At 30.1% G+C, this 16,448-nt stretch overlaps 2 protein-coding genes and 1 pseudogene across 4 annotated transcripts; 2 read left to right on the plus strand and 1 right to left on the minus strand.

Annotated features, from left to right (window-relative positions):
- Window positions 1-61: 61 nt before the first annotated feature.
- Window positions 62-10,365, plus strand: LOC145183325 (uncharacterized). The gene is made up of 3 exons (XM_090085074.1): window positions 62-237; window positions 1,084-1,215; window positions 9,522-10,365. The coding sequence occupies exons 1-3, from the start codon at window positions 148-150 to the stop codon at window positions 10,161-10,163; spliced, it is 864 nt and encodes a 287-aa protein (XP_089941200.1). The 5' UTR covers window positions 62-147; the 3' UTR covers window positions 10,164-10,365.
- LOC149889308 (uncharacterized) lies at window positions 6,364-9,012 on the minus strand (annotated as a pseudogene). Its single transcript, XR_016451787.1, has 4 exons — window positions 8,584-9,012; window positions 7,276-8,497; window positions 6,835-7,113; window positions 6,364-6,718 (listed from the first exon to the last, which is right to left on the minus strand). The product of XR_016451787.1 is annotated as an uncharacterized LOC149889308 (transcript).
- A 641-nt stretch (window positions 10,366-11,006) lies between the features above and the next one.
- LOC145201937 (uncharacterized) lies at window positions 11,007-16,265 on the plus strand. Of its 2 annotated transcripts, XM_080074806.2 has the most exons (4): window positions 11,007-11,152; window positions 12,610-12,657; window positions 14,846-15,157; window positions 15,293-16,265. In XM_080074806.2, exons 2-4 carry the CDS (start codon window positions 12,610-12,612, stop codon window positions 15,566-15,568), a joined length of 636 nt encoding a protein of 211 aa, XP_079930932.2. In that variant the 5' UTR covers window positions 11,007-11,152; the 3' UTR covers window positions 15,569-16,265. The 2 variants fall into 2 exon arrangements, with proteins under 2 accessions (XP_079930932.2, XP_079930933.2); XM_080074807.2 differs by lacking the exons at window positions 11,007-11,152; window positions 12,610-12,657 and adding an exon at window positions 12,422-12,570 and having other exon boundaries at window positions 15,293-15,637.
- The last annotated feature ends 183 nt before the right edge of the window (window positions 16,266-16,448 follow it).

The following is a 16,448-nucleotide window of genomic DNA, read 5'->3' on the forward strand; positions in this document are numbered from 1 at the left end:
CATATATATATAAACTGATGACACGCATTTATCGTATCATAACAAAAAAAGTTTCGATACGCAGATGCCTTATTATTATCAGAAAAACGAGGGAGGGGGGAACTGCAGTATCACCATTTTTTGTTGCAGTACGAAACTATTCTTTAAATGGATGAAGAGGAACAAAGAAGAAGATTGTGGTTTGAGTTGTACGGAGATATGATTCCAGAGAAGATTGTTGACACAATGATAGGTGAGGTAAGTGGATAAAATATGGAATTAAGACTTATCAATCATTTTAACTTGACTTCCATAAATATCAGGATTCTTATATTCTCAGATATTTACTATCAAGCTGTCAACCTGACCAACAAAAATAAAATTTGTCAATAATACAAGGAGTTTAGAAATATCCTGAATTATATAATGACCTCAGATTGAATAACACAGAGTGAAATATCTAATTGACAAATTTTTGGACAAAGAAGTGAAATTTTGTAAAGTTTTAGCACACTTAAGAAAATATGCACTTAAAAAACAAAACGTCATGAAGGGACATCTGAATATAATTCTTATCTTTTAAGGAAAATAATATAGTCTGAAAATGAAAGAGGTTGTTATTGTAGTTAACTACTAAATATATTGATTATGTTTATTTTACCTTAAAATGTTTTCTTTTAGCTAAAAAGGTGTTTAGATTTTATTAAAGAAATTTTGTGGCAGATAAGTTTTTGGCTAAACATCTAAAAGTGTATTTTTCTAAAATTACTTGAAAATAGACATCTATATTAAAAAACTGGGACTTTTCATCCCTGGTCAAGATATTTTTTCCTGATCTTTCTAGTTTTTATATTCACTATTTAATTCAGATGCTTTATCTTGCTATTAAAAATCAAATTAAGTTTTTTGCATATTAAGATATGTATAAACAGAGTTGCAAAACTGTTGTGGATACTTTCAAATTTGATTTTTAAAGTATCAGTAAAAGAAATGTCAAACTAACCTATTAGTGGATACTTTAAAAATTGATTTTTAAAAGTATTTAAATTCCTTTGGATCAATAATTTATGCTTTTTAAGTTTGTATGTATTTTTATTTCTTTAGGATGGCAAACGTTATTACAAAGTGCAATGGGCATCTACTACAATTGAGTCTTCCAAAAACTTTCTTGAAGCTGAGCATCTCATTGAAAAATATTGGGATCCAATTGAAAAAAGACTGAAATTCCCATCAAAAGTATTTTAAGTTTTATGAATTTAATATTTACTTATTGATGAAAAAAATGTTTTAAATTTGAATTTAGATCCATCAGTAAAAACATGCCTTTGTTGGATTATATTAAGTATTGCAAGGTCTTAATGAAGACACAAGTGAAGACTTATCAAAGAACTCTTCTTCAAGTCTATTTAACTCCTTAATTATGAAGAAATAAAGTTCTGTAAAATTTTTTACAAAATTTTACTTATTGGGAGCAGTAATAAGATTTTATAGATTATTTATAGAATATATAAGTTTGATATTCACCTAATCATTTGATAGATCATTTAAAAAAAGAGTCTGGAGGAAGAAAGTTGTATCAAGATTTAACAATTCACATTTTTTTAGAAATAGCATTTATTCATATTTATTAACATCAATTTTGTTGCTAAATATTTATTTTACTTTAGGGTTTTCACTGGCTGGATATAAATTACAAGTATTGAACTTTAGCCATTTTTTATGAAACACTGTTCAAAAAAATAACCTTCCACCCAACCTTACAACCCTGACTCAGATAAAACCTCTAAAGAGGAGATAGTATTTACTTAGAGGATTAAAAAAATCATTTCCCGAAAATCAGGTATTAGCGTCCGAGAAAGGAAAATGCATTTAAAGATTCAGCATAAAATGTACATTTAGACCCCTCTTAAAATCAATCAATATGACATTTTTGAAAATATATTTTAATTTACAAATTATATCTTTAACCCAAATTTCTATTTTTTTTATTCTAAAAGGATCATAATTTTGCCTTGTTTAGTGTAAGTCATACTTGTCTATTAGACTACAAAATGTTTTTTTGTTTTGTGTATTGCACATTGTTGATTAATAAATGCATAGCAACATCCTAAAGTTTCATGCTGTATAACAACACCCTAAAATTTTGTGCCACCAATTTTATGAGTATTTAACCGTTTCAATTTGTCTAGCAGAAGAATCTGGGAAAAAGCATGTCTAATGTTTCTAAAGCTTATCATCTATTTATTGTCAATAAAAGTTTCTTGTATGTATCTGCGCTACGCACTGACAGCCCTAATTAATTAGAAGAATAATTCTCAAAACTCAACAAAAATTTTGCCTAATAAGGCAAAAAAACCATGAAGAAAATATAAGATCAGTTTATTTTCTTTGCCTCAATGGGGCATCAATGGCACTCTCAAATGATATGATGGGAAGGGTCAAAAATATTCTACAGAAACAAATTGACTTTCAGGATTTGAGAGTGCCATGTGGAATTTGTTAGGCGTGTCATTCTACCCTTAGAATACATGAAGAGGGTCAAAAAGCCACACTTCCCTAATTATTTGGTTTCAACTCAATCAGTGTCAAAACACTTACAAAGACCAACATCCTGTGAATGCAAAATTTGCTCTATTACATTACTATCAGAAAACGCAAAACTTGACCTACAGGAACATTTTACCTCCAGACCATATAAACCACCCAAGTCACAAAATATTACAGAGAAAAGATGTGTGAAGTGCTTCTCTGTTGTTGGACAAGGTATTTCTCATGTCTGCACAAAATCCAGTCTGCACAAGAACTTGTCAGAAGTCTTAACAAAAAAGAGAGTTACAGCTGAGAATGTTGTAGTCTCAGTTATATTTTCATCTGCTGTTTCTCCTAAAGGAATTGTCAGACTTAAGCAAGCTCAAGGAGGCTCTCCATTTCCTTCATTTCCAGGTAAAAGGTATCACTGTACAAGTCTAATTGTATAGTAATTTTATTGGCTTTTGTTAGTTTCTATGCTATTTGGGCTCATTCTGATCTTTTAATAAAGATATAATGTTAATTTCCATCAATTGGAAACAAAAAAGTACTACAAGTTAATGATAGCTGATATTTTTCTGAATCCAATATCAGGTTCAGCTAAATCCAGAAGTCTCTTCACAGAAAAAGAATGCTGAGGATTTTGCTAAAATTCAAATGAACACAGGCCTTTCTAATGTGGAAATAAACAAATTAGCAACTACTTTAAATGGTGTGTCATAAACTCGCATGGTTGAGAAAAATTTTGCAGCAAATTTCCAGTCTTTGGAAAACAACTTTCTGAAGAGTTTACATCCACTGACATTCAACTATGTTTTGGAAAAGGGTCTGTTTTGTTTAGGGTTGTTACTCATTGCATATATGTCAAATCCCTCATTGAGCAAAGCATCTTAAAGAGAGGTATTTCACAAAGCCATCTTGTAAAGCTGGGGAGTGACAGAGGAGGTGGTTTTCTCAAAGTCAGTTTGGGTATTATAGACCTGGAGAACCTTCCTCAACTGCCCTAAAGAAGGTTTTCAACTGAACAAAACTCAAAAGATTCCAGTGTGAAATGACAACTGCTACTTGCTGTGTGTGAAGAAACATATGATAATGTCAATCTGATCTTTGACTTGATAAAAGTAAATGATATACACTTCTTGTTCTGTGACTTAAAACTTGCTAACATCATTTGTGGGATTCAATCACACTCAAGTTAGGGTTTGCACGCATGCACCTGGTGTGATGCTGAAGCCAAGGACATGGTAAACTGTGGATCTCCCAGAAACCTTGGGTCAATCAGGAAAGACTTTTAAGGTTTCATCTCATCTGGTGGAGGGGGCAAATTAGCAAAGAACTTTAACAACACCACTTATTGGCTCACCAGCAGTCAATTTAATAAATGTGTTAAGCTACGTGATTTACTGATTTGTTTCTAGCATAAAAACAAAAAAATTGATTTCATAAAACTTTTTTGGCAAAACTTACGCTGGAAGCATCTTTAATCACGCTCAAAACTGCACGACCAAAAGTAGAGCGTTAGTTCAAATTTTTGTTGTAATGGTATATGGCGCCTGTGCAATATATATATGTTTTTTTGTTTTGATTAAGTATTAGAAGGTAAGTGGCGTCCTCTAACTTTTTTTAACAGAAGATAATACTAATAAAGCAAAGTTTATTCTTTGCCATTTGAGATTCAAGGTAAAAGTATAATTGGTTTATATTATGTTATATTTTAATGAAAAATAAAATCATTTTAAGACTTAGAAATTCTCATGATTACCTTTCCAATTTATAAATTGTTATTGTTATTGCAAGATAAAAAACCTTGTTGTTTTGTCCGCCTATTAGAATCACAGACATCAAAAATAATCAACTCATAGAGTTGAAATCTTATGACACACTTAAAACAAATGACGAAAAGATTATGATACAATGCAATACGCTTAAAATTATTTGTAACGTTGAAAAATATGAGACTCTAATAATAGATCTAATACACACATACACACACACACACACCATGGAACTACATCTATTGTGTTAGGGGTAGTAAATCATTTCCTAAAATCACTCAAATAGCCATGGCCAAGTGCTGACAAGTGGTTAGTTGGACTTAACATCCAGACCAGACCGTACCATGGGGGTCAATTGGCAGGACCAGAATCCAGAAAGTTACTGAAAAACATTGATTTTCTCAAACAACTTGCAGAAATTGAATCTGCATTTAGAGTGTTTGGCTATGTTGATACTTCCCGAAAGTTCAATGCTGTTGTTGAGTCTTGTTTTGGCAAGCATTTGGAGCACAACTACTCAGAAAAAATTCAAAGTTTCCAAAAGTCATATGTTGCTCTTAGAGCAGTTTCAATTACACCCAAAGTCCATGCAGTTTTCCACAACATTAGATATTTAATCAACCAGCAAAAGTTCTCTCTAGGAATCTTCAGTGAACAATCAACAGAGGCTCGTCACCATGAATTCAAGCATCACTGGCAAAGATTTAAATGTTCTTTTGTTCATCCTCAATACAAAGTGAACCTGATCAACTGCCTTGTGGAACCCTAACAACAAACACATGTGAAGATCAAAAGATTATCTACTATTTGTGTTTTTTTCATCTTTTTAGAATAAAGAAAAATGTTTACTTTGTAAAAGTTGTAATTTATTTTTATTTTCTTATTATTTTATGCATATTTAACATGATATTTGTCAAAATATGTAACTTGAAATCTAAAGTCCACTTTTTATAACTAAATTGAGCAATTTTAAGGTTTGCATTTATCAAAAATGTTAGCTTAATCTTCAGATGCATTTTTCTAGCTCGGATGTCAATACCTGATTTTGGGGAAATGATTTTTTTAATTCTCTAGGTATGTACTATGAACCCTCCAGAGGATTTCTTGTTATCAAAACTTTTGGGTTAAGCACTCCATTATTTGAAACATTTTCACAATTCAAAAAACTGTGAAAATGTTTCAAATAATAGAGTACCTAACCCAGAAAAAGTAAAAAATTTTTTCTGTAAAAACAAAATAAGTTCAAGAACATAGTGAAATTATTCAAAAAATAATATTTTTCTCTTCAATTTTTTGTTTTGATTGTTGCACCAATTGTCTTTCCAATGATGCAGTGGTCTTAAAATCAAACGCTAGTGTATTTTTGTTATATATATATTAGGGTGGTTCAAAAATAGGTCATGTCAAAAATTTGAAAAGAGCCCTAGCTTATGATCTGCCTTGACCCCAAAATAGTACTTAAACTTTTTTACAAAAATTTTTTTGATCATTGGAAAGGTTCCCACAGACAGCAAAAGGGTAAATTTTTGCCCCGTTTTAAGGAAAACTTTACCCCGCTTGTGGCACCCTTAAATTTTAACCAATTTTAAAAAAAGATTATCCAATAACATGGTAATTAGTTATACAACTTAAGTTTAAGGGGCTCTTTTCATAAATACTTTTTTAAGTAACTTTCAGTAGAATGATAAAACATTGAAAATCATCAAAACATAAAATGTTTTTTTTAAAAAAAAAAGTATTTGTTTGAATACAATAAAAAAAAAACTTTACCACTACAAAACAAAAGCCAAACATTTACAAGTGTTTCAAAAACAAAATGGATCAAAAAGTAGATAATAAATAATACTATTGAGTGCAGCTTTGGCATGATCCAACTTTTTTCTACCATTTCGATTTTGCTTGTACACATGAGTAAAAAGAAACGTATCTTGCCTTTTCTCTTCTGAATGTGCTTTATTAACAAGTTGTTGAACTAATTTGACTGTTCTTTCTGAACAATCATTCACAACATCAAGATTCATGATGGCTGTTTCAAATTCTTGATAGAAATCATTTAAAATCCAATACTCTGCAGGAAGCTTCATCCATTGAACCTCAGCTTTTCCATAACCAAGCATGTCAAATATAAGCCAGGACTTCTCTGTAACTAGTGGAACTAAACTGGGAGGCTCATCCTGTGAAAAGTTTAAGTTCTTCAGAATGTCTTTATCCAACACCTGTCTTTCTAAGGAATACTCCTCTATAGAGGGTCGTTTTAGACCAAATAGTCTCTTAGCCATTTTGCTACATTCTTTACATTTCTGATCTGCAATTGCTATAATGACTAAATATGGGTCAAGGTACCAAGTATGTTGCATAATGGATTCAGAAACAGCTTGAGCTCCAGCTTTATTGAATTCCTCAAACCTTTTCATCTGCCAGTATGCTTTCATATCCTAATAGTTAAGGGTTAGATTTTTCAATGTTTAATTTAAAAATAAATAATATACCTACTTTTTGTATTTATTCAAAATTATATCTTTATTTTAAAACAGTTATTCAGACCGTGTACCTGCGTTGGAGCAGCTGAACTTAGCTCCGCTCTAAGAAACTATTCAGTGTAAAAAATGGAAAGAAACTTTGTCATTTCAGTGATTTCATCCTTGCTCTCTTCATTGATTTCAGGGATTTTTTCCATAAGTAGAAACAGTTTTAGGTAAAATAAACTTTTACCCATGAATCTGGCATGATGAACAGCTCCAGGATTGTGAAGTTTAAACCTGTCAGTGTGTGACAGTACCATCAATATAAGTTCAGCCAATTCTTGATAATCTTTACAAAACTTTCCATCCTAAACAAATTTTTTTTCCTAAGTTATAATAACTTAAACTACTTACTACAAATTTGTAAAACTGGAAAATTATATGTGAAGTACTTCTTTACTATACTATTTTTTGGAAATAAGAAGAGATAATTAGATTTTAAATTAATTTATAAAGCTATTATTACTCACCTTCTTAAAAACTTAAGTGCTAACTATATATCTGCAAAATTGAATAGCACTCAGCCTTTGTTCATTAATCCAGGAATCAACAGGAGTTGATAATTTTTTTAAATCTTGATTTTCAGTATCTAGATCATTTCAATGGTTCTTAAGAAGTTTAAATAATTTATTTTTTGGTCCTGAAGTATGACTACTTGGATAAAGCTCCCAAAAATGGGTAACATGACGCTCAAAAATATGGTGTCGACATGCAGTTAATAACATAGGGCGCTGTAAGTGCACAATGATTCTGCTACAAGTTCCTTTTGCTTTACCTGTGTTGGCGCTAGTGGTATCAAAGCAAAGACACTGAACTTTATCCTCTAATCCAAAGTTAGAAATAAGTTCTTCTGTAGCTTCCTTTTTGGTGTTCTCCAGAACCTGAGTCGATTACTGGAATTCCAAGTAACTCGGTTTGTCCTTTAATCCTAGCAAGAACAGCTAACCTATCTTTTGAAAACTGTTTTCCTTCAGTAAGTTCTTTCACAATTTTTCCATCAAAATGAATTGTTATCAGAGAATTTGAAGGTTTAGAAATGCTTTTTATATGTCTCTGATTTCATTTGCACCTATTGCCACAGCCTTCTCTGCTGCTCTGTATGATGAAGATTTAGAGCATACAAACTCAGACATGCATCCTCCAGAATTGACAATAATACTGCTAAGAATTGCTGTATGTTGATGTGGAGTTAAACCCTCTCCAACTGCTGTGTGAGCAGTACGGTGCAAGATATCCTTTGGTAGGTTGACAGAATTTGTAGGATCAATATATGACTCAATTTCAAATTCACTATCATTTGAATTGCTTTTATTGGTATTAAAAGAACTTAATGAATTTTCAGAATCAGTATCTGATACATTGTTTAATTTATTATAACTACATTTATACTTTCTAGCTAGATTTATACTTTCTTTTTAATGAATATTGAAATCTCTTATCCAATCCCCTAACTTTCCTTTCCTTTCCTCTAATTGGTCTTTAAGAAAAGCTATGTCTTCCTCTTTGTCATTTTGGTTTCTCAACCTATCTTTTCTTATTTTTTCAATCATATTTAGTGGGTTTTCTCCGATCCAGAAAACCTTTTTCATATTTTCTTTAAAGTTCTTTCTTTTTTTAACTTCAGCAGCGTTGTTTCTTTTGCTTAGGCTTTTCAGCTTCATCCAGTCTTGCACCATTTTTGTGACCTTGATACTATAAAATGAAATTATTATTATTAAATGCTTATAAAAACTTAAAAATTTATTTTGATAAGGTTATACAGTTTGATCTATCATTACCTTAGCTTCTGAGTTGTAATTACTTCAAATCCACCACGTGTCCATGGAACTACAAGTTTAGATATTATGCAGCAATGTAACTGACTGGTAGGACAATTTGGTGAGAATGATCCACTTTTGTTTGGACATCCTACAATAAAACTCAGTTTAACTTCAGGTTTAGATTTTCTCAGAAAGTTGTAGTATTGAAGAATTTCTTGTGTAGTAGCAAATTTGATGTTAAGAATAGTACAATTTATTTTTCCCACTAAAAAAGTATCATCAACTCTTTCAATTTTCTTTTTGGGTGGCATCATATAGATTATTAATATTTTATGTTAGTCTAAATTTAAATGTTTACATATAAGTATGTTAGATGAAATAATAAGATTATATTTTAATTTTGAAAATGAAATATTTATTTTTTATTTTATTTAAAATCTTTTTTATTCTTTATTCAAAACAAAAATTGTTCAGCAAAAAAAGTTATGTTTTCAAATATTAAATTATACAAAAAAATTGAAATGTAAGATATTTTGAAAATACCCACTAAAAACCCGCTTTTTGCTGAAAAAATAAAACTCTTTGAATGTTTATTTTTGAAAAGAGCCCCTTTAACATAAGTTTTATAACTCATTACCATGTTATTGGATAGTTTTTTTTTTTAATGGTTGAAGTTTAAGGGTCCCACAAGCAGGGTAAAGTTTTCCTTAAAACGGGGCAAAAATTGACCCTTTTGCCGTCTGTGGGAACCTTTCCAATGATCAAAAAAATTTTTGTAAAAAATTTTAAGTACTATTTTGGGGTCAAGGCAGATCATAAGCTAGGGCTCTTTTCAAATTTTTTACATGACCTATTTTTGAACCACCCTAATATATATATATATATATATATATATATATATATGTGTATATGTGTATGTATATATATATATATCAAACTGTTTTACCTTGTTTTAGGAAAGCAGAATAATTGATTTCAATGATGCAACTGACGATTTACCGAGTATTTCTAGCTCATCTAATGATTTGATTTATGAAGTTAAGTTATCAACTCCTAAAACAGAGCATCTCAAAATTGACGAACCTGTAGACTTCTCTGGCTCCTCTTTGAATACTAAACAATCAGGTGAAACCATTCTTCAAATGAATTTCGTAAATACATTTGATTTAATAGATCAAAACGTTCCTATTAGTGATTCTTGTTGTGAAAAAGATGACCAAAACTCAACATCTCATGTCCAGGCCATGATGCCAGTTGCAAAAATGAGAGATAAAGTCTTATCCACTGTAGAAAATTCTATTGAAGACGCCGATAATCGCGTTGAAAGCTCTAAAGCTTCTTCTAATGATTTCTTCTTACCGTCGGCCGGTATAACAGCAGAAAGTCATGAAATTTGTGTCAAAGCAAATACAACAACAGAGAATAGCGAAGTTTGTGTCAATGCAAGTGCAACAACAGAGAATCACAAAGTTTCTGTCATTACAACAACAGAAAATTTTGAAGTTTCTGTCAAAGCAAACGTTAAAAATGACAATTTCGATAAAAATCTAAAGAGGCATATCATAGAAGAAGAAGTTTCTTATAAGAAGAAAAAATAGTTTCTGTTGAAAACCTCAAAATAAAAGTAATATAAAAATATGACTGATTGTGTCACTTCATCGATTTATCAATTCGACTTCTTTATTCGAGGAATCTTTCTTGTCAAACTTTCAGTTTATATTTTTAGTTTTTTTTTTTTTGAGGAGTTTTCATGTGAATAAAACACGATAAATGTAAATATATAAAATGTAAATATATGAATAAATTTAGAATTTAAATTATGATAAAACAAGAATTGTGATCTTGTTTTTCAGAGACATGGCATCATTTTGTTATCTTGTAAGTTAGATTGCAAAATGATTGTTGATATAAAAAACGAAAATTCAACGAAAAAGTTGTTCAGGATAAGCATTTAAAAAAACAGATGTTACAAAAGTTTTTTTCAATTTGGCAAATTTACGCCTTTTGTTATCTGTGACACATTTGTTATCTGTGCTCGCAAAAAATCTCTAAATGCAGCCAATTGATTGTACACATTTCCAGCCACAGATTCGTAAAGTAAACAAACCTTTCCGTACTTAGTTTGTGTTGATTTAAAAAAACCCAGACTTTTCTTAACAGCAAAACAGATGGCTGAACTAATTGGTTAGCCCGATTCAAATATCTTAAAAGTGTCGTTTCCCGTGAGCAAATATTGTCTACACGGTGTTTAATTTTAAAGAATACAGCTCATAAAACTTCCTTCACTTTCTCGTTTTTTTTTACAGTTTGATGAGGTATATACTTGTTTTGTGCGAAAAAGAGGCTCAACTTTTACTATAAAAGAACTCGTATCTATTTTACCACTATAGAATTAGCCGATTGTTTTCGTTAGATTAGTCCGGAACATCTGTCATAAGCTATTTTGTTTACAAAAGAACGAAGCAAACAAGCGAAGAAATGTTTTCGTGAATAAATGTGCTTCCTTATACGAGAACGAAATTTTTTTTCTAGATTAACATTTTAAAATGTCAAAAATAACTTGCACCATTTTGAAGAAAGACTCAAGGTGAATTTTTTTTTTCCTTGATTTAAAAACCTTTTACGGTTGTTTCACTTACTTAAAATTTTCTCTCTTTACTAACAACGGAAGAAGTTAATGATTTTCCATTAGCAACGCACACATTTAAGCGGTCTTTTTTTTTTTTTTTTTTTTTTTTTTTTTTGTCTCTCTTTGCTTTGGTTACAAGAAAGTCTCATTATTAAACTTCACATCATTTGCTTTTAATTTAGCGTAAAAATATTGACATGAAAACTTTAAAACAAGACAGAAGTTTGTTAAAAATCAGATAATTTTACTGCTAGAAACTCAAAATGTGAGTATATCTTAAGTATGACCAGAAGTCTTCTCTGTATTTAAAAGTGCATCGAAAAATAAGTTAAAGAAAAGTTTATGAATGACGGAAAATTTATTAAAGTATTTTTTTCACTTGGAATACAAAAAAAAACTCAACTAAGATACTCATCGTGCATTTAATGCCCAGGTCGTTATTCATTTATAAAGAATGATATAGATGAAGAAAAGTGTAAATATAATCCCACGTTGGGAATTGAAGTATAAAATTTGCAAATGGTCTTTTTTAATACTTGATAAACTTTTGGTGAAACAGACATTTATCATGAAATTGAAAATATAAAAGATTTTAGTTTATAATAAATATTACAAAACAAAGCTTCCAAAAATGTCGTCAGATTTGTAATTAAAAATTCATTTAGCTGCTTTTTTTCACTTCAATGAAGAACTTTATAAGTAAAATCTCACACCATATTTTTTTTTTTACGTTGCATCGTCACATCGATTTTTCTCTCATTGTAACTTTACGTCGAGTTTTCTCACCTTATGCTTCATCATCAGCAAAGATTTATACCTTGTGCATGTGCTCAACTAGTTAAATTTATTGAAGGCTCCATCTCAATATTACAGAATGTTATGACTATGACCTACTACAATTTGCACTCTCCCGATTAGAATACATAAAGCAGCTTTCTGAGATCTACAACCTTTTGGCCTATTTAGAATAGTCTTGATCTGACCGCCATGCGACTCGAAGAATAACTTCATTGTCTTTTTGAAAACTATTATCCGAAAGCATGATTAAACTTTAAAGAAGGCATCTTGAGACTTCATTAAATACGAAGAACAAACATAGTTATTTATTCTATTTTTTCCTTTTGCTCTGAATCTAAAGAAATGTTCAGTGTAAAGAAATAAAGACGTTAAAAAAAAGAACAACAGACGCAAAATTGTGGAAAGGTTTTACCAAACTCATTTTCGTGTTTAATTATTTAGATTGTTCACGTTATTAAAATTTACTCAAAACACAAATATGGATTAATTCATGTGTGCTAATTAATCTAGTAATCATGAAGAATATGAATCAGCCAATCAAAACACCGTTCTTCTTTCCCAAATTCACTTTTTTAAGGGTAAGAAGATACTTAAATGCTTCTTCATTTTTGTTTTAGATGAGTTTTCGGTGTATGCAAACGTCACAAAAGTATAATAAACGACTTGTAAGTAACCTTGATCATTATATCTTTACATTTTGCATTTAACAGACCAGTGTATACCAATACTTTAAACATACGATTCTAGATTGTTGAGTTCATAAATGAGTTAAACTGGTTTAGCAGGTTTTAAACCTAAACGGTTTAAACATTTAAGTTGTAGAACGAGCGTTAACTATTCTTTAAAGTTCTTATAAATTAGAAAACTATAAAGATTTTATTAGCTCAATTATATTGTTATTATTTTTTTAAGTTTAAATTAACGTAATTGAGTCTCATTTTTCAGCTAAAACGACATTAAAAAGAATAACAAGTTTTGTTGCTATTTTTTTATATTTCTATCTTTTTATGTTTTTAATGAAAACGAATTAAGTTTTATTTTCATTACTTGATTTAAGTGCTTTAAAGTTCTAACTTAGATAAAGTTACTTGGTTGTTTAACCCTAGTCTAGATAAAGTAAAGGGGGATATTTATCGATAGCCTGCTTAATCACCAATACCTTATTAAAATAATTCAGTTAAAAAATCTGAAATGTATTGCTTAAATACCGATATATACGCTTGACAGGAAAAAACTTGCATAAAAAAAATTGTTGCAAATAGTTTAAGGACCATATGAACTCCTTGATCGTGCTTTTTTGATTGTGTTTGCTTATTTTCGCATCATTTTAGTATCCGTCGTTTTAGATGGACAGTTTTCTTAGAGTAACTCTCGGTAATTGTTTTTTTTTTTTCACTTAGCACAACTTAAACCCACATGCAAACCCAACTTAAATTCTGTATGCAAGTTCGTCACCATGAACTTTATCACTTATTGTTCAATAATTTTTGATTTTTTAATTTTGCTATATTTTAATTCAAACTTATATTCAGTAAAAATATTTACAGAAAATTCACGTCTTATTCAAATCTAATTTATCTTTCAGTCAGGCCCAGGAAAACTTACTCTGAGGGGCCTCTAGAATCCAGGGACTATTGCAAGAAGGGTGGGTGGGTGTGGGTGGGAGTATCTGGTTGCCACCGTAATGCAGAATAATTTACGGGCTTAATTCTTTGGTGATTTTGCGTGTGGTTTAGTAAAAGTTTATAAAAGAAACAGCGTCATGAGCGTCATATAGGAAAGCATTACACTGATTTCCTTTTTTTTAGAAGAAGTCATATATTTACTCACTTTCATTAAAAATTCTTGTGAAAAAAATTGCTTGAATAAGGTTTTTTCCGCACCACTCAAACTGGTGGCCCATTTCAAAGTTAGGCCTAAGGTAAAATCTCCGCAAATCTCCCTATGTCGGGCTACTCTTAGATGCGTTTTGACTTTTACGCTTCTTTATTAGTAAATTTGTTTAAAAAATTAAATTAAAAGCAACAAAATTGGATAACGGAAATTTCGAAAAACATCCTTTTAAGTTATAATATTGTTATCACGTTACGCATTTATTATTAATTTCTGCCGTCATATCAGAAACGAGGAGTCAACAAAAAGGTTTTACTCATCAAACTCTGGCAACTTTTTTCTGTCGATACTTTTGTATTTGTGACAGATATATTACATAATGATTGCTCCTCAAAAGCCGTAAAATATGAAAAAGAAAAAAAAAAAATTGCTGCTTTAACCAGCGGTTTGGGTTGCTCGAATTTTAAAACTGAGTTAAAAACATTTGTCTGAGACAATCTTATTATATGTTCGGCCCAAATCTTATTATGTGTTCGACCCATATCCTATTACGTGTTCAGGCCAAATGTTTTTATGTTTTTATTTCAAGAGAATTTGAAAAGAGGAGAATTTTATAGTGGAGAAGAAAATTTTCAAAAAACGATTCCCCTGCATCGTCGGTTTAAATTTTGAATAATAAAAGAAAAAATTTTATTTAAATTTATTTAAAACTTTTAATATATATTTCAACTAAAACTTTTACTTATTTAAAAAATAAATTAATTAATTAATAGTAATAATAATAATAATGATAATAATAATAATAATAACAATAATAATGATAATAATGATAATAATAATAATAAAAATAATAATAATATTAATAATAAATGTAATAATAATATTGATAGTAATAGTAATAACAATAATAACAATAACAATAGTGTCGTAACATGATTGAAACATGGGTCACCTTTTGTATTGACGTGTATTTTAATCATGCTTGAAGTTTTTTATTTTTCCATCAGTTTTAATTTTTAGGTCACAATTGTGCTATGTCTTTCCTGTGTTTGCACGATTTTCTGCACACTTAGTCTTGTTTATTTGATTGCTGAAGTTGACAAAAATCTCAGCAAGCTTGAAGATTGTAGTTTTAATTACAGTAATAACATCTGTTCCTGTTACATAACTAAAAGTCAAGACAAGCAGTTGTTCCGCTTTTCTGAAGACTGCCAATCCGTTAAAAAGGATCTTCGTAATCTTGTGTATGGTGTTTGTGTTTTGTTTGGAGTAGGCTGTATTATTTCAATTACCTCTGGAGTGTCGTCGTTTTGTTTGCTTTTCAAACAAGAAGTAAATGTAGTTTTGTTTTACTACAAAGAATTTGAGAAAGTATATTCACACATACGCACACATACGCACACAATTTTATATATGTAAACACAATTTCTGTTGTTTCGTGCTTAATTAATGCTTTTTTTTATATAGCCGCACGATGATGTCATTGAATATGTGTCGCCGGCAACGCAATCCAGCGGAAGATCTTCCACATATTCATCAAGAAACATATATAATAGAACAAATTCTCAGAAACCAAACAGTGGCACACTTAGCCGAATTTCTATTGGAACTCAAACGCCGAGTTTTTTAATACCAGTTTCACAAATGGTTTATGCAGACAATCTGAGTTTAGACTTTTTAGTGCATGATTATGTGCCCCCTCCGTCTTATAATGATATTGTACACTCCATTTCTCCTTGTTAATCATTTCCCTATTTCAAAAAATTATTATTTAATAAAAGATTTTCCTATTGTGTTTAGTTATTAGTAAAATTGAGAATTACTTTTTCTTTACTCTGATTTCATTTGGTTGTATCTTGAAACCATCGGCCTTATGGAAAACTTTCGCAAATTTTTTTGAAAATGGCTTTAAATTTTACTTTTTTTTTTTAGCAGTTCAAAAGATACGGTTTACAGTTCCTCAATATTTGTCGGTATTCATATTCAGCAGTATACAGTGCATTACAGACCTTTTTAAAGGCCTGGTTACAAAATTGATAGTGGTTTTAAACTAGGGATCACCGGTTACAGTATACGGTATACTAACTTTACGGTATACTTTACGGTATACTTGGTATACTAAAAGTTAGTATACAGATTAGTATACCTATTTACTTTTATTTGCGAAATAATTTCGACTGGCTTGATAATTAATAATTATATTTTCTCAATGAATTAAATTACTGGACCATGTCTATTATTTGACTAATCATGATTAAAGTGTTGTTTTTTTTTAATTCAATTTTTGTTTTTTAGATTAACTTAATAAAAACTTTAGTTTGTTAAATTGTTATATTTTTATAGCAGGCTGTTTTTGCTGCTCTTCACCGTTTTAAGATTTAAGATTGTTCTACAGATTTCTCTGATATGAAATAAATAGTAATGATAGTAATAAAAAAAATCAATAAGTAAAAAGTTTTGTTTACGCTATAGTTTACAGTATACATTACGGTATACTATACGGTAAACTGTACGCTAAATTTTTAGTATACCGTACACTAGCGATCCCTATTTTAAACACAAAGTGGTAGTTTGATAAAAAAGCGAAAGATTGAAAAGTTTTCAACCTTCGAATGAATATTTA

This window comes from Hydra viridissima, unplaced genomic scaffold (genome assembly GCF_058129835.1).
Source record: "Hydra viridissima isolate aposymbiotic clone 2 unplaced genomic scaffold, HvirCarnegie_v1 scaffold_4, whole genome shotgun sequence".
NCBI lineage: Eukaryota > Metazoa > Cnidaria > Hydrozoa > Anthoathecata > Hydridae > Hydra > Hydra viridissima.

Excerpts from the sequence above, each read along its gene's own strand:
- LOC145201937 (XM_080074807.2), top strand. The coding sequence starts at position 12,508 with ATGAAGAATATGAATCAGCCAATCAAAACACCGTTCTTCTTTCCCAAA. Across the intron at positions 12,571-14,845 it reads CCAAATTCACTTTTTTAAGG|GTCACAATTGTGCTATGTCT; the intron begins GTAAGAAGATAC and ends TTTAATTTTTAG. Across the intron at positions 15,158-15,292 it reads GTTTGCTTTTCAAACAAGAA|CCGCACGATGATGTCATTGA; the intron begins GTAAATGTAGTT and ends TTTTTTATATAG.
- LOC145183325 (XM_090085074.1), top strand. The coding sequence starts at position 148 with ATGGATGAAGAGGAACAAAGAAGAAGATTGTGGTTTGAGTTGTACGGA. Across the intron at positions 238-1,083 it reads TTGACACAATGATAGGTGAG|GATGGCAAACGTTATTACAA; the intron begins GTAAGTGGATAA and ends TTATTTCTTTAG. Across the intron at positions 1,216-9,521 it reads GACTGAAATTCCCATCAAAA|GAAAGCAGAATAATTGATTT; the intron begins GTATTTTAAGTT and ends ACCTTGTTTTAG.